General features: G+C 41.0%; 1 protein-coding gene across 1 annotated transcript; it reads left to right on the top strand.

The window, feature by feature from the left end:
* The first annotated feature begins 24,448 nt into the window (after positions 1-24,448).
* On the top strand, positions 24,449-26,075 carry rasd4 (rasd family member 4). Its single transcript, XM_084368409.1, has one exon. It carries the CDS (start codon positions 24,670-24,672, stop codon positions 25,294-25,296), a length of 627 nt encoding a protein of 208 aa, XP_084224535.1. The 5' UTR covers positions 24,449-24,669; the 3' UTR covers positions 25,297-26,075.
* Positions 26,076-27,309: the final 1,234 nt, after the last annotated feature.

The raw sequence follows: 27,309 nt of genomic DNA, 5'->3' as shown, positions 1-27,309 counted from the left end.
GTTTAAATGACAATATTAGAGATTTTCAGTGTGGTCTCTGATCACACTGTATGATGTAGACTGGTGTCTGCTGGCAGGAACTACTTCAGCAGCTATATTTCATAGAGAGGGATGCATACAAAACTCAAACATCTGGGTTACCTGTAGCAAACAGATCAAACCATTTACTAATTTGCTGTAATTGTAGCTCATGTCCCTACAAGCCAGAAAGAGATCCCTTCTTCAAGAAACTTCAATGTAAGCAATGTAAGACATAGTTCATGATAAAAACGGCAGGCAACACTCAGAATTGAAGAATATTGCAAAATGAAACTGAAAATAATCCTTCCCTGATTGAATTCACGTCTGGTGGTGGGAAATCTCTTCCTTCACAGAAACGACCCCGTGGAAACGACTACAATGAAATGCATGAATGTCTGGATGTGAATGAGTAGGAAACCCTGCAGAAATGCTATGGAAACCGATCACAGCTCAGTGGGGCTCATTATCTGCCTCGGTGAAGAGATGGAGATGGAGGTGGGGGTGGGGGTTCGCTGGAAGAGGAGACAGGAGACAGGATGATGAGGAGGCACAGACGAGTGAATGTGAAAAGGGTGATGGAAGAAAAGGAAGAGATGGAGAAAGTTTCAAGAAAGAAAGGAGGAGGGAATATATGTGGTCAATATTCTCTCTGCTTTTCAGACCAGGGAAACAATAAGACACTATGCACCATCAGAAGTGGAGGTTATAATGAGTTTTATAGAAAGGATTTATTCTTTAGGTGGTGGACATTTAGTCACACAGTGTGTTAAGCTTTGAGGCGTCCTGTATGGGGAATCAAGCAGTCCGACTGTAGCAGGAGATGAAGCCTCGTCATTTATGAAAAGAGATTTATTCATGGGGAAGAAGCTGGATTATTGATTTAGGAGCTTGCTGTGCAGTCTCCTGTGGTTCAGCAAAAACACTGCAATATAATAATTCAGCTTTCTTTACTATGATTCTTCTACTTTTCCTTATCGTCATATTGTACTTTATATATTGCTTCATGAGATGAATTTAACTTCGAGCTAATTTAAAGTATGATATAACTATTTGCTTTGTGTGAGGTGAATGGGGTCGCTTATAGTGAAAAAAATCAGAGGTTACCACCCAACTGAGCAGCTCTGCAGAGCCTTTTAGCCTCTCTTGTTTTCAGCACATTCACTGAGTGTTTCACTCTCACTGATTTCATCAACCTCCTTTTCAGCAGCAGCAGCTGTTGCATAAAAAAAAGGGGGAAAAAAAGAAAAAAGATTACACAAACATGGCCCAGCACCAAATGAAAAACAGACAACATGATCAACTAACTGGTGAAGAAGCTCAAACTTTTTGTAAGCCCAATAAGATTTTTTTCTGGAGTTCTCTCACCCCCTCCACAGACTCATTCAACCCCGCTGCCTAAAGGAACGGATCTATCTATCTAACAAGTTCATACAACATGTATTTTTTAGCAATTCAACTGCAATAAAAAAAGGTGGAATTATCCAAAGTAGATGAAAGTAAACAGAACCCGATGGTACGATACCTGACAGGTAGCAGTGTAGACCTTTGGCTGCTGACAACCAGACAGTGAAATTAACCAACAGTTGAAGCTGCTGCCTCGATGAAAACATGCAAACATATAGCCTCGGTACATCATGTTTGAACATGTGACTAATGAACCAGAGACTGCCCCCCTCTGGCCATCCTGCTAGCGGAGTAACACCTGCACACCGACACAACACAACCGCAACACAAAAAAGGAACCTGACAGGGGTGAAGATCAAAGCGGAGCTAAACAGAGAGTAATTATTGGAATTAAAATAATCAGGTGGCCAGAAACTCCAGTGGAGTGTACAGTGAAGCCTAAACAACCAGAGTGTGCACAGTACTGGTGATGTGACCTGTATCAAGCTCCCGTCTGACTCTTTCACAAGCAGGGCTCAGCTGTCGATCATGATCTCACACACACTTCTTATGGCATAAAATAACGAATTAAAACTTATCAGAAAAATGAACACTTGAACACACATCAGACTGATAAGAACTACTTCAAATGACTTTTTCAGTTTGGCCCATGTCCCGTCCGCTGCATGGATGGGGCTTGGGTCTATGACCTGTCCTGCAGCCAGCCACTAGGGTGGGATCGAGATGCTTTGACATATACTCAATATAGGCATTTTCGCCAGAACATCTTATTAAGATTATGTCAGGGCTGGGCTGTCAGCTGGTTGAGGAGTCGTAGTAGTGGCTAATAATCCATAATTGAAGCTTTAAAAGTGGTTTGTTAAGAGTGTTGAGTTCCAATGTTGTCATCAAGAGGAGCTTATATCTAGCCGGATTGGTCATCTGTTGCTAGTAGCTGGAATCTTCTTCGACATAACAAATTACAATAATGTAATACTACTTTTTCCCACAATATCACTATCTTCTGCATGAATTCCACTTACTATCATTCACCCTTTAAATTACATTTCTCATTTTCAGGCCCAACCTGTAGAAAGCGATATACATTTATTTAATGCATCGAGATTATTTAGTTCCCTCACCTCACAAAAATGACCTCAATTTCCAACAATGGCCTCATTTCCACACAGAAGCACAAAAAAGGCAATTCCAGAGGCAGCATCACACCAAGTGGAGAGGACCATTCGTCTTAAAAAGAGTAAGTGCCGCCCATATGCTGTGAATTGTCACATGCACTTGATTGCTTTTTTTTTTTTGCCTTTGGGGCCAATCGACTTGCACTTGCACAGTGTTGTGCTGGGACTTTTACCCAATCACTGAGGTACTGTAGAGACGCTTTTCATCACACAGTTCAGTTGACAGAATCGAGAAAGGATAGTTTAATCCAGCTTTCTATGTTGGACCTGTGTTTTGCACCGTAGGGGCTCCCACACGCCCTGGCAGACCACAATGCACTTCAGCAGAGTGTAATAACCTTCGAGATGGAGCACGGAGGGCAGGATAGAGCTGTCACATGCTGCCTTCCTCCTCATCCTTTGGAGGTGCTGAGGGCATTATGCATGAGATGGAAAGAGCCTGATTGTGCACGATGTGGGAGAGGAAGGCAGAAACAAACTGATTGCAAAATAAGGAAAGGCAGGAGGAGAAATCATCGGGCGAGGTGGAGGCAGAGTGGAGGAGAGAGCAGTAATCAGGATTAAGGTGGACGAGGTGTATGCTGGTCTGTGCGATAACAGAGTTGTGTGTGTGTGTGTGTGTGTACATATCAAAAGCTGATTTCCTGAGATATTTGGCGTCCTCTACCCTGTGCAACACACTGACACAGTGTACAGGGGTTTTCAGAATCAGTAAGCATCCGTAATCTTTCAGTAAGCGAGGTGTAAAGAGGCCCTGCGGGGCGGCTTGTTGTCAAGGACAACATAAGGCTCTGCCATCAAAGCTGATGGGAAGCTCACTGTGGTAAAACTGCAAAGCATTTACGGGATTTACCTCCATCTGGTTGGACTCAATACAACATTTTGTTGTCTGCGGCAACATTTTTAGTGCTGCTGTGCACGCAAACACACTGCAGTATATAACACCCAGTCTCTCACTTCACAGGGTCTCTCTGCACCTAAAACCCTGAGCCGGGATTATGTTTCATAAGAGTTTGGAAGAGCTATTTTTCATAATAAGTGTTATTTATAGATGACTGAGACTACTGTCAGAGTTGTAAGCATTTTGTAGGCACAGGTCTAAAGATCTTTTCAGCGTGTTACACCAAAATGTTACTTCATGTCTTACTTCTATTTATGTGAGTCGACAACATGGTATAAAAAGGAAGAAATATTTTTTGCAATTTGCATTATTTACAACAGTTCAAAAAGTAGTTGCTGCTCCAATTTATTACCTTGATGCTCAGTATCTGCATTGTCTACATTTCACAATATCTACACGTGTATCTATATCATTATACTAAATACATCTGGTTACACTGCACTAACATCTGTATTTATACTTTTATCTACATCTGTATTTATCTCGACTCACACAGCACCTATAGGTCTGTGGAGAACATTATTTTGTCTCTGCTTGTCTGAACAGCAAGTTTAAAGGTAACCCAGACTGGATCTGCAAGAAACACCCAGGCATAAACAGAGTAATGTAGTTTCTGCTGTTCAATGCAGCCAGGAATGCACAGATTTGTACATTGGGGAGACAAAACAACCTCTCCATAAACGAATGGCACAACACAGGCGGGCCAACTCCTCAGGTCAAGACTCTGCTGTCCATTTACATCTGAAGGAGACAAATCATTCCTTTGAGGACAACAATGTAAACATCTTGACCAGAGAAGACAGATGGTTTGAGAGAGGAGTAAAGGAATCCATCTATGTCAAACTGGAACGACCGTCTTTGAACAGAGGAGGTGGCCTAAGACATTACTTATCACCTACTTACGATGCCGTACTGAGTTCCCGCCCCAGACAGCTTAACAACCATTCACACCTGGGCTCACCTTGTCTTAGCAACCCACATGAAGGCCGGTTGGATCAACGTCCCACAAGTGGCCCTAACGACTCCATAAGAACAAACTTACACAGTTTAAAAGCCTGCAACTCCCCTCCAGTTAGTTAGAACTGAAGAAGCCTCTTGGACGAGAGGTGAAATGTCTGCAAGAAACTGAAACACCTCCAGCTGCCCATGATACAGCACTCAGATTTACCATGACCTGGATGACTGAGAACCTTCATTAACATTTATGCACAAGCCAAATGAATATGCATAATAAGACATGGCAAATGCGTAGACACAGTAAAATTGACTATAGGACTTTGGTGAAACCTGCCCAGAAACAAATCAAAATCTATTTAATCACAAAAATAAAGATTTTCTCTTATCTGCCTGATTTCCTCTGTACCAAGTATTTATTAAAGCATATGTTGGGTTGTTAAGCACAAAAGGGCATGCAGTCAGCATCAAGTTCTCATTAGCATTCATTACTAAGATTAGAACAGCACCACTTAGCCTCCATATGCATAAACTGATAAGGCTTAATCTTTGTTTTCTTTCTGGCTGACACATATCTGCAAAGTGACAGCCGGCTTATCCTTTTGTTTTGTATGAGGCTGAGAAACAATCTGATTAGTTTGTGCTGAGTTCTTTGAAAATAAAATGTCTAAATAAACATTTTCATAACTAGGCTTTATATTTACCTTTGTCAAACTATTGTCGGCTATATGTGTCAAGTAACGTTAGCATCCATTCCTCTCCAAAAGCTTTATAGTTGGCTGAGGTTCCCTATCAGCTTTAGGCCAAACAAGGGCCAAAAACACAAAGAAGAACAAACCCTGAAGAGGTGGTGGACACTAATAAGCTGATTGACCTGACAGCCCTCTCATTTCACTAATGAACTGTTTACAGAGTGAATACACTGAGAATAATAGTCAGTGTTCTCCCTGTGCCTCCGCCAACAGTAATGTTAACATCCCTCTGGCTGATTCTCAACTGTGTGCTTCATACATCAAAGCACTTAACCAAAAATAGTTTTGAACAGACCCTTACCAACGTCGTTGACCTCTTTGGCTAACGATGACTCAGTTGCTTTGCCTGCATGGGCATAGATTTGAATGTTTTTTAAAGCTCCACGGGGCATCTATTACAGCTAGAAATTCTTACAAGACCTCAAAACCATCAAAAAATTGAGACTATGAGGTCCAGGGGCACTGCACAAAATTCTGGACACCCTTTCTATGGGCCCCTTCCTGCTTCCAAGGCTGTTCATTGTAGTACTTTTATGGGCCCTCCTCACATGAGGGCCCTGTATACTCAGTCCAACCCCCCCATCCCCCATCCTACGCCCCCGATGAGGTCAGCTATGTCACTTCCACCCTGTTTTCCAAATAATGTTACAAACTATTAGAGGCAGCGACACAAATTTGAGTAATGAGCTATCTAATATTCAGCACCAATGTTAACATAATGTTCAAGTGATAAGTTTGTAATAATAATAAGAAACTATGCACTCATGAACACTCATGAAACCCAACTTATTCACAACCTTTTAGTCCTCAGATCTGCATCAGGTAAAATTCACAATCTAATCATTGCAAATAAAGTGAGTAAAAGTGATCAACAGTTTGCAGAACATACCTGTTAATAAGACCATCGACTACAGTTCAAAAAATGATGAAATAAGAGAAATAATATATGTAACGCCACAGCATCCCTTGAAAAAACTATTGCATGTTACTATCAATGTTACAGGCAGGATACTGTTTTCTAAACAGCTGCCTGTTGTGTCAGGAACAGTGCCGATGAGAGCTGTGAGAAACACGGTTGAGTGCCAGAAAACCAAAACAATGAGCTGAAAGTTGCTATACTGTGTCTTTCAGCTCATTGATGATTGAGCCCTTTCACATTACGTTATTTGATGCATTGTTTGTATTAAAAAAAATATTATAGCAGCGTGAAGTTGCATGACATTTTTAAGAAAGAATCACAATATTCATTTGTTTCATATACTAACTAATTTCTATGTTGTGTTCTTAACACAATAGGCCTACTGTAATAGTAGCTACATTTTTACATATAATGAAAAACTGAATAAATTCCATATCTCCCCCCAAAAAATGCACACAAAAGCAATTAAAAGCAGTCAATGATCTAATGGAATATAATCCTGTTCATTCATGCAGAATCAGAAAAATGCATTTAACATTTTTGGAGCATGCTGCCCATCTTCTTTTGCCTGTGAATGTCCCCAGGCAGAATGTAGCTGTAAAAGAGAGACTTCAGTTTAGACTTTAGATATCTGACAGTGTGTTACACAACTGAATGTGACTTGTTAGCACATGGATGCCCAGCAGGCTGTTTCCCTCCGCTGCCTCTGACAGCTTACCTGTCAGCTACACTGTGCCGTGGAGAGGGACTAATACAAGATGAAAACACCACTCCTCTTATCCAAATACACAGAGGGGCGACACACACACGTGCTCACACACTCAGCCTGGGTTCTTTGAGGAGAACAAAAGCTGGTAGATAAGCTATTTTGATTGATTGATTAATATTAATTTGTTTAACATTTGGTTATTAGTGTTGACAGGATAAAGCACTGCCCACGTTCTCTGCCAAGTGACCCAGTTCTGTCACTGTGTCGGCACACCTGAGCAGCTTCTGATGAGCTGGAAAGGTGGAAGGTAAACAATGAGAAAGCCAACAAGGCTTTTAGGCACTCCCCAATTTGCTAAACAATTTCATTTTTAAGGATTTTGTTGTCACCCCAAGGATATTTAGTTTATCACAAAGTTTATTAGTAAAGCGTTTGAACATCCCACTGTTCAGAGGGATGGGAGCAGCGACAAAAACAAAACTACAGCAACAAGCCATCACATCACACCTGCTTAGAAAGTCAAGCACAACAGTTAGTGGCACATTACCTCAAGGCTGGTGTTCAAGATCAATAACTAGAGTAAAAGTACCAGTAACACAAGACAAAACACATTACCAGGAACTTCTGCATCCAACTACTTGAGCAAAAGTACATTAGTCTTACTGTAACGACAAAAGTAAATCATCACATCAGTCATCAGTCATATCACTGGCAGATGCTTCAGTAGCAGAACACAGAGCAGTCAGCAAGTCTCCAAAATCAAAGACTCGCTATGACACTCACACATCAGTTGCCTATCTTGCACTGTTTTCCATTGAAACAAATCCTCATTCATTCTTTTTCTGGGGTTTGCTGAAAAGCATCTTGGAAATGGAGGGAGTCAGAAACTGATGATAGCTCGAGTTCCTGGTAAATCTGTACTGTTACTCACACAAACACACACACACAGTCAGTTTGTACTGTTAGGAGCTAAAATGTCTGTGCTGCCATCACATCTGTCTTTGTGGTTAATTAGTCTTTCACCGGTGGAGCTCTGTCCTCACTACGTTTAGGCTAACAAACACATCAGCACAATAGCAGGTCAGTAAGCTGTGATTGGCGTTGCTATCCAACAGAGGCGTTTTAATTAAAGCAAATGGACTTTCCCAGTAGGGATGTAGGGAATTCCAATTTGTGGAACGAGCATTTCTAGAAAGACCGACTTTAATGCTGCCATTAAGAGAAATACATGGTGTACCTGGTTAGTGATTAAATCTCTCACCTCGTTGCTCCACACAGCCGTTAGAGCACAGTAGATCAGTGTTTTACTGCACAGGCCTGCATTTAAACAGGACTTTCCAGGAGATTGACACACACACACGTGTGAACTCATGCACAGCTGTTATGTTGATCTGTCACATAACGAGACGAGAGGAAGCATGACGAGAGAAGACAGGAGAGTTCCTTGTTCACGCCGATTAAAAGGAGCTATTCGCAGCTCTCACTGTGCTCATTTATTCTAATGAATTAATATTATTTTTGACTCATCATGAGCTCGGTTAAATATCTCTGACATGCATGCAGAGGGAGCTCTGTGTATCCGGGAGTCCTGCTGAGTCTGGGTCGCAGGCACAGCGAGGGCTCAGGGGCTAAATGAAGGACAGCGAGACGGACAGAGGAAGAGTAAACCTTCTGAATCATGCAGCAAGCATGAAATGCGAGCCTGCGAGCCACAAGATGATGTACTTTTGGAGGAAGTTGTCATCTGCAGTATTCTTACTTCCATTGAACTGTATGAGCAGAGCTGACGCCTCATACATAAAGAACAAGAGAAGCTCTCGTTAGACTTTCTAAAATTCTGTAGTTTCAACAGAATTATTTATCAAAGCTCAACCATGACTCATCTGGGTTGTCATGTCCTACTAGAGAACTGCTATAGCATTACTTACGGGGGGGAAAACAGCACGAAACTAAAAACAGACACTGTAACTGAAGGAGTTTGTGAAAATAGGGGAAGACGACATGTATGCATACTTATTTAACCTTTACAACAATCGTTTGTTTATTTCTTTTGGGTCCACCAAAGTAAAAAGGATTCATCGTCAAAAAAGGAAAATAATGTTTTCAACAAAATGTGGAAATCCATCCAATAGTTGTTCCAAAAAGGTGGACCAAGCACAATTGTGTGTAAAACTTACATACCATGGTCATGAACCTGGGTCAGATTACATCTTGATCCAATAACACCAACAGCAAGCATTGCTTTTGGGTCATTGGTAGTGTCATGGTCTGAAAAGTGTGTAAGTAACAAGATAATGCTTTGGAAAATTGTGTACATATAAATAGGACAAATCATCACACATGAAGTGATACAATGTTGAGTCATCTCATGTCTAAATAAACGGGAGCAGGAGGGGGCTGACAGTGATGGAGAGGAACAGATGAAACACAGTGAACAGGAGGACTTTCATTTACTCGTCTCTAACGTCACTGAATGACTCAGGGAGGATTCAGACAGGTGGTGGTAAATTTGATGGATTACAGTCCACAATGCCCACTTTGGATAGATGGATGGATGGTGGTAGTATGTGTGTGTTTGTGTAGATGTGCCACAACTTTGCAAAGTTGCACAAGCCACTTTCCTGTTGTAGACTTCGATGAATCCCCCCAAAATGTTTTAGTTCAGAGTTTATTTGTAGAATCCTTGGATCAGCTTGTAGGTTCAATCAACAGCAATGCAATGTGACAGCTTTTGTTCTGAGGCATCTGAAAGCTACTGCACGTCTCTAAAGTTTATGACCAGGAGAAGTAGGTCAAATCATGCCTTTCATCCACCGTTATTGGAGAAAACTGTCAAAATACACTCAAACAAAAGAAGCAAACTTAAACTGGAATGTATCCTGTGGATGAACTATAGTGATTGATAAATGACGAACATAATAAAAGTTGTGGCGACGATGATTATTTAGGTTAACTTTATTATCATTACCTCACAGACTCTAAGGCAATGTAATGACACAGTGTCCTAGATACGTCTCAATTAGTGAGTCCACAAAATGATAGTCAGCCACAAATTACCAGCGATCACACACAATTAACACAATCATAGCATAATATCATGTCAGTGAGCTCCATTGGCTTCATAAGGGGTTGTGAAAGAAAAAAAACTAATTTACATGTTGGAAATAGAGTCTGATAAGGGCTCTACATGATGTATCAATTTTCTTTTCTGGGTCAGATCTTTAGAACGGCGTGTGTGTGATTAACATATCATCTACATGAGGGTTGAAATAGGTGGGCCATGATGATAGTTACTGTTAGCTTGCATTGCAATAGCGTGGTTGTCTAAGGTTAGGTTGAATCATGTGAGTGGGGAAGTTTTCAAACACAAAATGTGTTTTGAATACACATAGTGAGGACTTAAGTATCTATATCACAGGTCCAACACTCAGTGACCAAAAGATCTCTCAGGTTTCTGCATGTTGTCCACAACAAACACAGCCTCTGAACAGCTGATTATGTTGGTACAAAGGATTATATGCTAAGCAGGACAGTTGAAAAGCAAAGGAAACACATTGGGGGGGTTGTTATTTAGTCTACCCTCATTTACTAGGGTGGCCAAAATAATAAAAACACCTATCAGTATAAAGCAATACAACTTAACGGTGCCACAAACTTCCAAAATGTTGCAAAATGACTGCATTAGTTTTAGGTAGGTGTACCTAATAAGCCGTCAATATATTGTCCTCTAAGTACCAATATACAGAAATCAGCCTGAAATATACTCACCATGTGTACGTTTTTAGCTGCTGTATACGGACTCCCCATGGGTTGCACAAACCCTTACTCCAGAAGAGAAATAGAGGCCACAGTGTCGTCAGAGGCCTTACTTCCAGTCCACATGTTAAATGACAATCATTATTAAACAAACTACCATTTCTTTGTATGACGTGTATGAATGTCTAGTAATACAAGTGACAAAAGGTACAAAAACATCTGATCAATATTATTACTTTAAGGAGTTACACTTTTCTATATTAAAAGTAACACAATCTGCGTGTGTTTTGGTTTAGCCAGGTGTGAAATTTAAAAAGAGGGTAATGAAATGAGCACCTATGAGGAGGAGGCATAATATATAGGGCAATGATTTGGGGCAAGTTACACAACATGTTCCCACTCGGTGACTAAAGTGTCGTTCCATGCACACTCACACCTACAAGAGGACTCTTCTCAGCGTCGCCTGTGGATGACTCTTTGTATTTTGCTGAACTGTATGAAGCTTCGAGATGCAATTTTCTGGACAAGTGAGCAATTATACTCACATAGATGGATCAAACGGCCAACAAAGAACACACAGTTTCATCAGTCAGCCATCAAAACTACAGACGCAAGGCAGCGGATGAACAATCCTGGTGATAATGTCATATCTCCTGAGGGCCATCACGGCCAAAAAGGTTAACTGTGAGTGGGAGAGGGTGACAGACTTTTGGATGGTTCACGCTCAAGTCAGAAGACTATCCCTTCTCCTCTTCGCCTTCATTCACTCTTACCCAGACAGTGCCTCTTGGCTCTTATCCTTTTATGTCTTCTTGCTTCCCTTGATAGACAGCTGCCTACTCATCCCATCCATCCAGTTAAATTGAACTTCCTCTCGCTTAGGCACATGGGAGCGAATTACTAATCAGCATGCCCTTTATTAATCCAATTAGCTGCTCCATCCGCAGTTGGAGTCATGATGGCCGAGGGGAGTTACTGTATGTTGCTGCCCGTTTCTGGGTTTCATCCCACTTAACTAATCCAAACATGTACGCCAAATCTAATCTTAAATTGATCGATGACACTATATCCATTGTCTCTCCCATTGAGCTCTATGCCAATTTTGATAGAAAAGTGAAGCCATTAAATCTGTATCATTTTCAGTTAAAAATAGGATTCTTCTTTGTCTAAATCTCACTTCCATGTGATTCAGCTGTCCTTCCCTATCTGTGTCATATAAGCCAGATGGGTGGATTTGTCACTGGTTGCCTGTGCTCCATCAAATCCACAAAACCATGACAGACTTTCAGATTAAGAGACAGATTTAAGGTTAATCATCATCAGCTATAAAGGAGCTGTGACTAAATTTGCACCTATAGATGGAAATATACAACATACAAGACTGCAAATGCATAAATACACACATACATAAACGGTATATTTATGCAACGAGCGGCTCAAATTAAATTTGGAATTTCTCAAAATGCTTCTTTCCTCCACATTTCCAGTTTCATCATGTGGAAGCTCGGATCCTTGGAACCGCCGCAGTGATGAATCCGCTTGGATGTGGCATGACTGATCGCCCAACTGTCACACTGTTGAGCCCAATGCAGACTGACAAGCCATCTGACTGCTGTTGACTCACACGTGCACACTTGCATGTCGACTCTCACACAGAAAGTGGGAAAAAGCGGAACCCGCTGCAATCCAAAACCCGTTCACCTCTTTCTGAGCTAATAACAGGAAATTCTTTAGGTAAGAGATTCGGAGGTGTATATTGTTTAAATGCATGAAATTGTGTGGATTCTAGACCAACATCAGAGATATACATTGGCTCTTTTTGTCAGATTTAGAAAGGCGTAAATGATTCTGTTTGCTGAAGTTTTGGCTCACATGTAAACTGCATCATGGTATTTTAGGATGTAACCGTTAAATGCTCCAAGTGATAAAATGCGAAACAACTTCTTTTTGGCGTCCATGTTGCTCCCACATTCCAACTTGACACACATGAACACACCAATGTCGGACGAACAACTTCCCAACCTTGGAAAGTAGGACCATCCGAGGAGCACGTGAATGCAGCATTATTCCAAACCTCCTGCTAACATTACCCAAAATGCAACAGTTCAGCCGGGGATTCCAGTGTGTAGTGCTTGTGGCAGGTAATTTAGCATCAAGCCACTAGCCTCAGGCAGAGATGAGGAGCGGGCTACAGAGGTTCTTTCAACTCCCACATCCCCAGATTGTTTTAAACTTGCAGTCTTCATCAACCAAACCACCAGTCGAGCTCATCAAAGAGACTTTCATGTGTGATATCGATGGAGTTGGTCTTTAGTAATTCATTTATTCATCACATCTGTACATGAAAACCATCATCAGCAGTGAGCTTGTACGACAGTTCTCATCATTAAACATCAGTCATGATTTACAGTGCTTAACCAAGAAACAATGGTTTTGACTTTATGATGTTTATGTACTGTGTTGCAGAGATATATATTTAAGTTAGCCGCATTTCTAACTGAGCTAACTAGCTAACAGCAGCTACAGTTAGCAGCAGTTAATGGTTACATGTTGCCCAGCTTGTTTGAGTATGAATTTGACAAGTGGCCTTTTCTTACATATTGCACCTTTAAAGAGCTAAAATAATAAATGTAACACATTAATTTAGGATGCCAGATGACAAAAAAATAATTCCAAAAATATCTTTCAGCTCGATCCAGGAATGTGTACACATGGTCTGAGGTATGAACAAGGTCCACACGTTCTTTTTGATGAATACTAATTTTTATCAACACACTCTCCCTTGGTGTCAGATTTATAATCACACATACTTTTCACTGCTATTCTGACCTATTGAAGTGTGAAACTGCAGACTGTAGCTGTGATTCTTTCCCTTCTTTCACCTCTTTTTTTTTCTCTCTGGCAGGAACACACACTCATGAAGCAAGCGTGCCCTGGAGTTGTCAGGACTGCTCGTCTCGTCTCCAGAAGCGTCTCGTCACTGAGTCACATTTATCCCAACAGATTGATTATACAGCAGGATGCATTAATCCACACTTCTGGAAGTGAGTCATGGGGTTGAGCTGCCTGCTCGAGTGCTTCTCGCTCGTGGATCCATCCCAGCGCATCCACGTTTTTAAATGGAGAGATAACGTGTACTTTAATATTTGATTACAGCCCACTATTTGAGCTATTTATGTTTTTGAACTGAGATATGGTAATGTGATTTGACTGATAATGAGGCTATGAAATTCAATACAGCTTAATTTCACAGGAAGCTCGCAGTAGTAAAAGGAACTGAGAGCGTGTTCACGAAATAGTTTATCATGTGAATGTGGAGACATTTGTAACTCTTCTCCAAACATTTCAAGCACTAAAGAACTAAATGATAATCAGCTTTCAGGGTAAATAAGGACAACAAGAAAGAACATGATTAACGCAGTATTCCATCAGAAATAATCCGATTCATGTGAGGTGTAAATTGCTTTGTTGTGAACACGTGCAGATTAATGCTTGCGTGACCCCGTTTGCCCTGCGAGGCATTAAAATGATTTACTCGCTAAAGAAACGTTTCTCATTAGTGACGCCTTAATCAGCCCTCACTCACCTGACTGATTGTTTTTTAATTACATTAAGATATCAACACTCACTGCCCTCCAGATACCGTCATGTTCTCACATCAACATAAATATTCCAGTGGCATCACTTATAGCAGAGTTCGAGATGGTTTAAATAATTCAACAACTTCAGTCTCGCAGCATCTCTCTTTTTTTGTCTCGACCCCCATCCTCCACCACGATCAACATCTATTTATCACCTGAGCACGTTTCACCAGGAATCAGTATTCTGAAGTTGTAGCCCATGAAGACCAGATATTAACATAATGCCCAGGAGTATTTTTTCCAGGCATGGAGACTTACATACTGTACATCCACACGAGCGGCTCACATCCAGCACCAGTGTGCATAATTCAGGCGCATTAATTTGGGGATTTTCTCACTGATTGATTGGTTGCTGTTGCCGTGTGATGGTTATTACACCCAGGGGGATGTGTGTATTGTGGAGAGGCAGCTGACATATTTGCAGGACAGAGGGAGGTTTGTCTAATAAAACTCTCCGGTGATTTGTTGTCAGCCTCCTTGGCCTTGTGCTGAGATGCTAATCAAGAAGGGCCAGTCAATTATGTTGCCATGAGTATCTCTGCATGGCTTGTGCAGATGCAGGATCACTATGCTCTGAAATATCCTGGTATGTGATGTTCAACATGCGCAAAAAATTAGTTCGAAAACTGCTTTTGTATTTTGTTATACTTTAAGATATTTTCAAAGCAGCATTATTAGAGGTAAACAGTTCAAAAGATTGTTGCGATTGAGTGCCACAAAACATGACAGATGTACACTGGAGAGAAAACTATTTTTGCATATTCCGTTTGAATGTCCAAAATATATAACAGAGCAACTGAGGCTGAAGAAGTGTGGCCTCAGGGAACAACCCTAATCTGTTTAAGTAAGAGTGTCTTGAAAATCAGGTGATATTGTGCTTCACTGCTCTGAATCCCAATGCCTTTAAGAAACAGGGGAAAAAATGAAGCCCTATAAATAGACAGAAAGAAGGCATCTGTGCAACCTGCAGGACACACGATGAGCAAGAATGTAAAGAATCATCTTCTCGAGCCTGTTTTGTCTTATTTTCTTTTGCATCTCTTGAATTGATTTGATTCAGTCACATGAGGAGGATGGGGCAAGTTTGACTTGAGGTAACATTTTTATGTTGTGAAAATGCTGTGCTTATGTTCTGGTTAAGTTCAGACCAAAACCCTAAAAAATATAACAGGTGTACGGAAGTGGCAGGAATACAAAATGGAAAAAATGACAGCACTCACAGAGAACAAATCCTATCTTTTGTCGTGGGCAAAAAACAAATGTGTGTCAGGTCTAAACCTTCATCAGCATGATAGCACATACCACACATGACAATAAATAGGTGAGGTTCAAACAAGCAGCGATGATGGCATCAGTCTGAGTAACCGCCAATGTGAAGAAAATCTTGTTTTGGTTGGCAATTACCCCAGCTGGAAAATTTTCTGACGTCTTGTCAAAAATATCCAGCGGTTTCACGCAAACAAATGTTGGAACATTGTCTTGAACAGTGGTCTCTGGCTTGGCGGCTTGTGTGTTCCTTTCACCTCCTGACCTGATAGTCATCTCACATATAATATGAATGTGATGTGACACAAACTGTAGAAATGTTGATATGAAACACACACGTGTTTTGCAGAAATATAAAATACCAATATTTTATTTCGTGATTTGACTGTGTAGAACGAGAGAGATTATTGTCTTGTTGACATGTTAACAAGTCATTAAATTTTTTTTTATAAATATTTTATTAACTAATCAGGTGTCATTATTGATTAAATTACAACAGCACAGGCAGGTAATAAATCTTTGTAACAAACAATAATACTTCTTCACAGTAACATTTTTATGTTTTTGTTGTCAACTGTCAACAAATCCCATGAGAACACCAAACACAACGAGGCATTCGTCTCTCAATGCTTTATGACTTGAGGCGCTCAGCCCCATTCCCATTGGTTCCTCTTGAGGATGTGTATCTGAAAAGCGGGTCACAAATGTTCACTTTCATCTTTTAAAAAGCTTAAGCAATTTCCTAAAACGGAAGGGAACTGTAGTTTTTAGCAAACAATGTGGAGTAAATGGTGCATTTGGGACTTTTTTCAGCTACGTATGAATACACATTTAGTGCTCTGTGGATCATTGATGTGTTTTTATTTTTTCTTGCAACAATAGAGATCTGTGTCACAGAGGAATGAGGTACAGTTGGATAATCATAATTTAAATTCACTAACAATACTTGTTGGATCCATTTATTTTTAGGGTTTTTTTTGCTGGCAATAGTAAAACATACAATATGAGCAGCCTTAAAATCAGGCTCATTGGGTGGAGCAATAGTTGATCCACATAGGACAGGAGGTCACACATCTTATAATATCTTATAATAGATTAGCTAAGACAAAGTATAAAAATAAGTAAGACAAAATAGAGGACATAACAATGTCACATATTTTGACAGGAAATCTCTTGACCTAGTGTTTGGTAACTATTATCACTGCATGTCTCTCTGTGTGACACTAGGTCTGAGATATGAAGACACTGATAGAGGTTGCCCGGTCAGACGTGTGATTTGACTGTTGACGTATAATATCCTGACAGACATCCTGTCAGCTCAACACAAAGAATTGCACTACAGTATGTTACAACAGGCTGAAGGCTCCATTCCCAAACATAATGACAGCAGGGATGTTTGCTTTATCAGCTACTTGGAATTATGACTCTACTTTCCAGATGAGGCGTCTCGATTCATGCGAAAGGGAAAAAAAACAGATGATTTTTCTACTTAAGGAAGTCATGAAATAAATGGCGAGGGGAACAAAAGCCAGCTGTGCTGTCATAAAGTCAAATCACAATCATAAAGACAGTACGATTTCTCCCATTAACATTTTACTACTTAGTATTTACTCACCTACTGCACATGTACGACTCAATTTGTTTCAACAAGGTGAGATTAGGAACTGACGCTGGCAGACTGAGAGGCCATTTGGAGTACGCCTAAGCACCGTATCAACAGAGAAGATTTTACAGTGGCGACAGATGGCTGTCATGATATACATCAGGGCAGGAAAATAATAAACATGGAAAATACAGAACCAATGGATTCACAGAGGATACCATATCTACTGCCCTTCACTCAGTCTTCAGGTACCTGGAGAATAAGAACAACCACATCAGGATACTGTTTGTTGACTTCAGCTCAGCATTCAACACAATCTCATCCATGAAGCTCATTAGAAAACTAAACACTCTGGGCTTGAGTAAAACACTCTGTAACTGGATATTGGACTTCCTCACAAGCAGACCCCAAACAGTTCAAATTGGCAATCGCACCTCCTCTACGTTAGTGCTCAACACTGGAGCCCCTCAGGGCTGTGTGTTCAGCCCCCAGCTGTTCACACCCATGACTGCGCTCCCAGACATCAAGACAACTATACTGTTAAGTATGTGGGAGCCTAAATTCCCGATCCAGATTCTGGTCAACTTTTACAGTACAACAAAAAGCATCCTGACTTGAAACATCACAAACTGGCACGGTTCATGCACGGCCCAGGACAGGAAGACTCATCAATTCATCATCAGCACTGCATTTTATAAAATAGATGAAGCACAAGGAGGGACTCAAACACTACTACTTAGCACCAATACATTTTGAGGGATTGTTTGCCAAAACAAACTTTCCACGTAGTCAGTCATATTTGCTTAGCAATACAGCACCACCAATTTGCCAATCCCAAAAGGTAAAGTCTGGGTTATTACAGCAGCATAAAATGGACTGTAATTGACTTGGCATCAAGCTATTAGTTGCTGAACGCCAGCTGGTCAGTAACAGGCCAGCGCCTGGGATAAATTAACAACAGAGAACAAAGGACAATGAGTCAGACAGAGTCCATCCATCCATTATTATAGACTCTTAATCTTTAGAGGGTCACAGCCTGGACAATTCAGCATTCAACACGACCATACACACACTCACATTCACCTACGGGCAATGTAGAGTCAAGACTTAATGACTTGGTCACGCAACGCGACTTTGAAAGTCGTCAGATTGCTGCGCTGCTCACACTACACAACTTTCTGTTTTGTAATCAGGAATATTGCAGTCGTTGTGGTTTGCACACAGCATGATCTGCTACTGATCTTTCAAGATCAGTGTGGTAGAAGAAGCCCGCTTGGCCCCTCTGTCTCCCGTGAATGTTACACCCAGGACCACAATGTTCCCTTTTTCCCACATCAAACCATCAACAGCCCTCCTCTGACCCTTCTTGTAAGAACAGAAGTAGGGTAAAGAGTCCTCCAGGAGCAGTGAAGGTTAATTCACACGTAGGGGAATATTTATATTTGGCATCTGTCAGAATTCAACACCATCATGTTGTGGCATCATCTTGACAGGATGACATTGCTGTGCACGAATCCCCACAGGAGTGTCGATGCAGACGTTCAGGCCCAGGGGCCAAGACACAGTCCACTTTAGCATCAATGTACAGAGCTAAGGCCATTCCTGCTCCATGAAACACAAGGGGCTCATAGCCACAAGAGATCGTTTCAAAAGAACACACAAAGAAAACTAATAATAAAAATGAAGAATTGTTTTTCTAACAGCAAAATAACAAGGTGATTATGACTTTCCAGTCAGTGATGAAGACATTAACACAACTAGAGACTGGAAGAGGAATCGCAACACTCGAGCAACAGGAGGGGAATAAAGAAGGAAAAAAAGAGTAGTCCCAGGTGTAAACAAAAGGACACACACACACACACACACACCCTTAGGCAGAATGGCACATTCAGTTGTGTCACGACCCAGGTCACGCAGACAGAGCAACCTGCTGAATAGGCATTGAAGAAGGTGGTTAGCAGAGCAGATAAATAAAGGGATGATTACAATGATAAAATGCATCCACATTTTCTTAAATAACATGAGTTATGGAGGCTTCGAGCATAAATAAATACAGCCTGTTAAATAAAGATCTTTAGGTGCAGTAGAATGCGTTGAAATGAATCGTCATGGCTTTCTTAATGTTCAATGAAGTACAACAGTGACTTTTCTTTACACAGAGCAAGAACAACTTTTGCCATCTGGTCATTATCATGACCACAGGGCAGCACAACCCCAGACAGAAATACAAGAAAAAGTCAGCACCCACGATACCACTTTTACTCTGTGACATGTCAAAATGTCTCTATGAAAAGAATGATGACCTAAAGGAAAACGTACTTATTTATAACATTGTATAGGATCTTCATCGTATTCAAAGACTTAAGTTATTTTTTATTCCTGAGAATCAACTTTCCCTTTAACTGCCTGATGTACACTTGTTATTCATATTTTCCTAAAAATACTTCTCAACAAGGTGACTTAACTTTTTGTGGAGAACTAAACCAGTCTCAGAGGTGGGAGAGAATAAAGCAGCATGTCTTATCTGCATCAATTTTTGGTGGAAATTAATTAATTTATTATTATTTATGTAAAAAGAAAATATTTTTGAGAACTTTCCATAATATAGGAATTTCTACTCCTTTTCCCTTCTGGCTCCATGGTCCATCAACCATGCACACCTCTTCGCCTCTTCTTCTTTCTTTTATGGTCGAGAAGACTGCCAAGCAAGTGACAGCAGTTCAAGACTGCGTATTTGTAAATGTGACACTATTGGATATTTTTAGGGAGACCTCATGACAATTTTCAGCTGTGATTGTGGCAACCAAAACAGGTAATACAAACGCCATTGATCCTTTCCTTACCCTTACCAAGTGGTTTTTGTGCCTAAACTAAACCAGAATATAAGCACAACACTGTCACGGTAAAATTGAAAAGGGGACTTAAAGTAATAATCTCGAAGATTTTCATGTGATTAAATATATGTTAAGTCACTATCTATTGCTGAATGAGGTAACACAATGATGATTGAGCCTAACGCCCACTGATGAAAGTCCTTGCATTTGCTGTTATACCAAAGATGTACACTGGGTGTCGATGGCGACTTTCCCAGAAAATATCACTAGTGGTACACAGTTAATGACACGTTCACCCAGCAGTGGTTGGTCGACCAGAGGGAGTAGGTGGTTCGCATCATAATGACCGGAATAAGTTAGCCTAATGAAGTATGTACTAGGGTTGGGCCGATGGCTGATCCTAATATAGCTGATACTAATCCTTGACCATCGTAACATCGTGATTTAAAAATCTCCCCACCAGAGGGCACAATTAAGTGGTGTGTCCCCTCAGAGTTGTCATAGGGCAAGAGTTGTTGTTTGTGACATGTGGGGAGAGGAAATGAAAATAAGTATGTTGCTGTTCAGTGCACTAACATAGTCTCCATGTCCTGTTTATTATTGTCTTATTAAACCAGCTCAGTTAGGCGCCCCAAGACAGTCCGTTAAATTTGTGGCAGCAGTGTTTCTTTTCCCGCGGGCCACTGTTTCTCTCAGTAATGCCATTTTCATACAGTTTTCTTAGCCAAGCTGCCTTGTTGAGTCGGCCAACGTTGTTTTATGCATATGAGGCTGAACAAAGCTAAGTTACGGACATGTCGTGAGGAGCCGAGGCCGCTTTTAAACCTGGCACACGGATGTATGTCGGTGGAAAAACAGGAGATAATTTCCTCTGCAGGGTGATACAGTTGGAGATTCATGTCAGAGCAATGGTGGAAAACAGCGGCGGGTACAGTGGTGAGCAAATACGCAACTGCTGCCTTACGACAACACTGAGGGGGCACGCTGCCTCAAATTCACAAACAACGATGTCATCGTCCATCGCGATGTTTCACTGTAGACATCGTCATATGCCAATTTGGCAGACATCGCCAGACCCTAGTACGTACATAACGTTACTTTTATAGCAACCATTTTTTATTGAGTAAATAGTAAGTGTTATAATTACTGTCTCAGACAACATCATTCCCTTTACGCTTTCATGTGGTGTTGTCACGGAGGCGTGGCAAAGCTGCCAACTGACAACTGCCAGACATCACAGCTGACACTGGATCTCCCGGAAGCAGTGAGGTCCAAAAATACACCTGCAATTGCCACTTCCAGAAATCTTCAAGATTGCCACTTTAATAAGTTATGTTTCAGCATATTCAGGGTTTGCAGAAACATGCATTGCCAACATTTATTCTGGGTTGCAGCTAAAAGTAGTAGAGTAAAAAGTACAGTATTCACCTCTGAAATGAAGTATAAAGTACTTTAAAATTGACAGTATACAGCACGAGTAGCTCTTGCATAAATGCACTCTGCAGACCCACAAAGATACAAATTATATAACCATACTGAAGTGTGTTCTCCATTCTCATTTGGGTGTGCAGATGCTTCCCTGTCTTGGCAGGACAATCTGACCAGAATCATCAACAGTTCAGAAAGCCTGATTTAAATTCCTCAGCAGTGACTGCAGCCATTAGCAATCCTCACACTGTGTCAGGACAGTGAAGTCGGCAGCTAATATTCCTACAGTGCTTAGCTCTGCTCCACTGCCCATCAGGTATACTGAAGCCCCCTGGGGAGACAACGTATGGGTGCATATTAAAAGTGTGCGTCAGTGGGACAGGGGTTACAGTGTTCCCTGCGGCTTATCGCAGTTCCACGCTGTTGCCTAACCTAACAAGGCAAGGGAGAGTCACGGTGTGTGAGACGATACTAGTCTCAGGGGACATGTAGGAGGATCACGAGTCAGGCTCACTCCTCTAGAACAAACTCTGACGAACTAGAGGCAGCAGGCAGGACTCAGTCTCCGACTGTAAGAGGCAATGCATCATATCTAATTGGACACCAAGGACAGCTGAAGGTGATTCACACAGAGTCATGCGTTACCATGTGTGACTGAACTGATCTAGAAGCTGCTCTCCCTACAGTTTGCGTACGGTAAATGTAATCAGCTTAAGGAGAGATAAGCATCTTCAATTTATTCAGAATTAACACCACAAGGAGCTAATCGTGTGGTTTGAGGTTTTGACTTGCCTTAATACTGGAGAAATGAACCAACACATTGATTATGGAAACAGGCAGACAAAACTAGACGCTACATTCACAAACAAATGATAAAACTGAGGTCAAGAGTCAGAAAGTTTCTTGCTGATTATCATAATATTGACTATCTATGCTGCTGCATGCACTGAAGGATGTTAATAACCAGGTTGCTGCAGGAGTCCACACAAAGACCATGAGAGTGGAGCTTCAGGTCTAGATCATTGCACCGGCTTCAAATGTGCCAGAGAAGACATTTTAAACCCTAACCCTTTCTGATGCATGAAGTACTATATGCCACTATATGCCAGCCACTATGTTAACCATCCAAACCTCTGAGACAAAACGTGGAGTGGCAGCACTCAGTTTTTATGCACTACTTGCAGAAAACATCTGCAACAACGAGGGCTATGTTCCAAATGTCATACTTTTTCTTTTTACTTTTAGTACGTACTGCAGCTGCCCTTACAAACTACATTCTGTTTGTAAAGTATGCATACAACTGTGGCATACTGATACAAGGGCACTGAAGCACCAGGTCATAGGGGCTGTCAATGAGTGTCTGTGTCGTTGCGCTGTGTCCTGCACTTTTGGCACATCGGCCTTTGTTGGCAGCTTTATGGCCATTTGAGCACATTGAATCAGTGGCGGAGCCAGTTGGTAGAAGATATCACTCTGGCTGTTCCGCTAATTGATTCAGTGAGAAGAGAAGAGAAACAAAACAAGAAAGGGAAAGCCCTTTTCTCCACATTTTTTCCTTCGCACCAGTGCCATTTGCAACTTTTTATCAGACACATTTTTAATTAGACTTGGCAAAATTAGCGAGTGTTGTCAAAAAGCGTTGCTTTATCATATAAACATTTTTGTATATCTGCAGTCACGACTCTTCCAGTCTACCGCTCCCTGCTGGTATGGAGAGGTACTTCTCAAGCAGTTGGCCGTCAGCTGTCTTTGTAGTGTGTTCATGTTCAGCTTTTTTTTTTGGCTCAGACACTGGTGATGTGAGGCGACGTAACAGTCAGCCTTTGTCGCCACTAGTTCTTTGATGTCAGTTTGGTCTGGGCCCAAACGTTGCACCTTGACATTGAGCCTTTTGCTCATACATTCATTCAAAAGAAAAAGTATGAGATTTGGAGCTCATCCGTCTGTGCTCTCTTGGCAGCTCAGTCGACTCATCTTCCTCCTGTGCAGCCGATTGTGCGTCAGAATAGCCAGAAATCGTATTTTTAGCTTGTATTTTATTAGATTATTTTACAATTCTATTTATCTCTCTTAATATTGCCTTTTGGTTGTTTTTACACATTATTTTGAATTTCATTTTGCTGCCTTTGTAGGTCTTACGTAAAGCTTTTTTGGAATTGCCTTGTTGTTGAAAGGTTCCATTTAAATAAACAATCCTTTTCTTGGATTTCAAAACTGATCTATAGAACCAACTGTAACTGTGTTACTATTGTCTCATGTTGTGCACAGTGGATACATAAATACAAGCAGGATTAGAGGAACCTAAAACGGGTTTCTCAAAAAAAGGAAACTGACCTTCAAACTAATCCATACATGATTATAGTAAACGGACAGGATCGTTGTCTATTTAATGGGATCTCTCTTCACACAGGTGACCAGAACATTGTGTACATTTCTATTATCCACACTTCTACACGCTGCAGGTGGTAGTTCTCATTCACAGCACATTCAAAAGGAAACTGGGAAGTAAATATAAAATACAAATATTTATTTTTCATCTGATATGCCATTTAGCATTCCTGTCACCATCAGATTCTTAACAGCAAACTAATAACTGGTTGCAGAACATGCTTAAAATTCATACAAAGGGATGTCAGAGCTTGAATCATCAGAATTTATGAGTAAGGTTTGTTTATTCATGGGACGATCCTGTCTAATAAAGTGGAAACACAGAGTTCATTAATCATCCACAAGAGCAGGAGGGATTTGACTCTGTTCTGGGAAGACTCTGCTGCAAGAAAATCTACATATTGATTGATTTCAAGACATTCCCTGGTATGACTCTTTATGTCCTTGTTCCCTTATATTGTCAAAACAATGATGGGCAGATGTCGTCTTTCCTCTGGAGCACTCTGATGTTATAATCAGCACCCTGCTCAAACATTTTCCACGCTCTGCTTGCTGTTTATTCACTTTCAGATATCTCCTCCTTTCTCTCCGTACGCTGATTTACATGCTCTGCCATCATTGGTTGCCTGATTGTTACACTTCAACAGGCTGCCTTCTGCCGATTGGTTGCTGCTGCAGGAGGGCATGGAAGCTCTCTCACCAAAACAGGCATATAAGGCAGCGCGTGTGGGATCAGACAGAGGAGCAACCAATAAGTACGTCTAAGAAGCTTTGACAGAGAGCTGCTGAATTTTAAGGAAAACTACTTAGAACAGTCAGTCAGTGTGAGGTTACATTTGCATTAGGTTTTCTAGCAACTGAGGCAGCTTTTGGTACATTATCTTTGCTCATTTTGGCCCAAAGAAAGATAAAGCCACTATGTCTCTGGAGGTGAAGGAGAAGACCCAGGTGCGTCTAGTGTTTCTGGGGGCAGCAGGAGTGGGCAAGACGGCCCTGATCCAACGCTTCCTCCAAGACACATTTGAGCCCAAACACCGGCGCACAGTGGAAGAGATGCACAGCAAGGAGTATGACATCGGTGGGGTCAAGATCACGGTCGAGATCCTGGACACCAGTGGCAGCTACTCCTTCCCGGCCATGCGCAAGCTCTCCATCCAAAACAGCGACGCCTTCGCACTGGTGTACGCCGTGGACGACCCGGAGTCACTGGAGGCTGTCAAGAGCCTGCGAGATGAGATCCTGGAGATCAAGGAGGACAAGTACACACCCATTGTGGTGGTGGGGAACAAGGCGGACAGGGAGGAGGCGCGTCAGGTGTCCAACGATGACGTGCTGTCAACCGTAGAGATGGATTGGAACAACAGCTACCTGGAAGCTTCGGCGAAGGAGAACGCCAACGTGGTGGAGGTGTTCAAGGAGCTCCTGCAGCAGGCGAACCTTCCCAGCCGGCTCAGCCCCGCCCTGCGCAGACGCAGGGAAACCTTTCCGAAAGACACCAACTTCCGGCCGCCCATGAACAAGACCAACAGCTGTATTCTGTCATAATGGTGGAAGGAGGAGGAGAAGTTTTGTTTCATAAATCGACAAGAGATGAGAGCATGGAGGGTCTGCTGTGCTGCTGGACACAGAGAAAGAGTTAAAGAGGAAAGCCTGACTGACTTCAGTCAGTGGGGGTGTGAAGTGAAGAGCTGACTGACTGAGATAAGTGATTCTGGACTCACAAAGACTCCTCAGGGTTCACAACTGAGAGGAGAAAAGACTGAAGAGGTGAAATGTATTGAGACTGAACTTGAACAGCCTGCCAGTGGAAAGAAGGAAGATGCATTAATTACTCAGTTGTTTACTTGATGTAATGTTGTTGCTGCTTTTTTGGTGACATGCTGCTGGTGTTTAGATCAATGTATAGCGTTTGGATTTTAAATTGAAATGTTCACTTGCATCAAGATATTAAGACTGTTCCTTACAGATTGTTTACTGCGAGAAAGTGTGTATATACATATGTTGTGATATGTGAAGAGTTATACGTCTCATGTAAAAATGTTTTAATTCATCTGTAGCACATCATGTTTACAATTTTTTGTATTCAATTTGAATTTTCCATTGAGCATGCGTCATCTTTGTTTTTAAAAATGTGGTGAAATGCAAATGTAAACTGTAAATGCACTTTTCATTTTGAAATGACGATTCAAAATGATGTCTAGGTTGTTTTTATAAATTAGATTTCTTTTTATATGGCATATTCTCACAAATGTTATAATTTTGTTGTCTATTTCACAAATGTAAGTTGAATGTGGATCTAAATGTGTAATAAAAAGATATGAGCACAAAAACATGAGTTGTGTGAAATTTAATTTAGTCAATGTAATGTATAGATTATGTATTCAAGCTCACTTTTTAGAAGGAGTTTTAACTGGTTATGAAACAGTCTCAATTTAATACTGATGTCTCTTTACAACCTACTTAAGCAAACAAGACCAGCAGAAGATCTCTATTTAGTTTTTCTAAACGCCCGCCACCAGGTCTGCGTGCAGACTTTTCCAGGCAAAGTTACAGCGAGATCGATGTTAGCCATACAAAAAGAAGCAGGATAAGACTTTTCTTTGGATAATTTTATTTTGGGTATTATATTTTGTTTTTGATGGTGGAAACACTACTGCTTTTGTCCACAAAGGCACATAATTCTGTAAAGGAGGTAAGTTATGAAAAGCAAGTAATACATCAATCATTCATTTCATGAACTTTTAAAAAACTCCTTTCAGGTAATAATGTCAGTGCAGCAGTGAACTACTATATATATATATAGAAATAAATTAACAAACAATAGATAATATACACTGAACATGTAGCAAAAATACCATTTTAAAGCTGCAGTACATCGTGCTGTATTGTGGTTCTGCTCTTATTTGGATTGCAACTGGATTAACTTTACATTTGTTTGACGCTGGGATTGATATCTTTGTCCACCAAAAACAGAATTGTGAATTTTTACAATGCATTTGCACATGGGGTCATGAAACCTTACAGCAAATGTTATCCTGAAAGTGACAGATCTCTCTACATTTGTTAGAGGAAAAGTGACTTTTCCAGGCCACAAATATTGAGATGAATATTAAGATGAATATTGAGATGGCAGGAATGGGAAGAATAAGAAGATAAAACTGTGAAATATGCCACAAAAAGTATTCTGTACATTTATCTGTTGTTATCTGATCTCTGACGCCATCTGTTGATGAAAAACACACATTACACTGTCTGACACTAGTAACAACTATGTGAATGTGTAGCCTTAGTGCATCTAATGAGGACTCAGGCTAAAACCTTTGAATTACAGTGGTTTGAACTCGAAGCTCAGGTTATAAATGCTTTGATTTGTTACTTTAATATTGGAAACGTCACTGATTTGTGTTTTATCAGTGTTCGGATAACCAAAACAGAAACATGTGCCGATGTCATCATCCATCATCAGTCTGGAGTGATAGGACTGCATGTCCTATGCGGCATGACAGTAAGTACACAATAAAGTCTGTTGATAACAGTTTTTTTTTCTTAACCATAAAA

The sequence above is a fragment of the Pagrus pagrus genome (genome assembly GCF_965226575.1).
Source record: "Pagrus pagrus genome assembly, chromosome: 2".
Classification (NCBI taxonomy): Eukaryota; Metazoa; Chordata; class Actinopteri; order Spariformes; family Sparidae; genus Pagrus; species Pagrus pagrus.
The sequence above is the reverse complement of the archived record's forward strand: the minus strand, read 5'-3'. Positions and strand labels throughout refer to the sequence as shown.

Excerpts from the sequence above, each read along its gene's own strand:
- rasd4 (XM_084368409.1), top strand. The coding sequence starts at position 24,670 with ATGTCTCTGGAGGTGAAGGAGAAGACCCAGGTGCGTCTAGTGTTTCTG.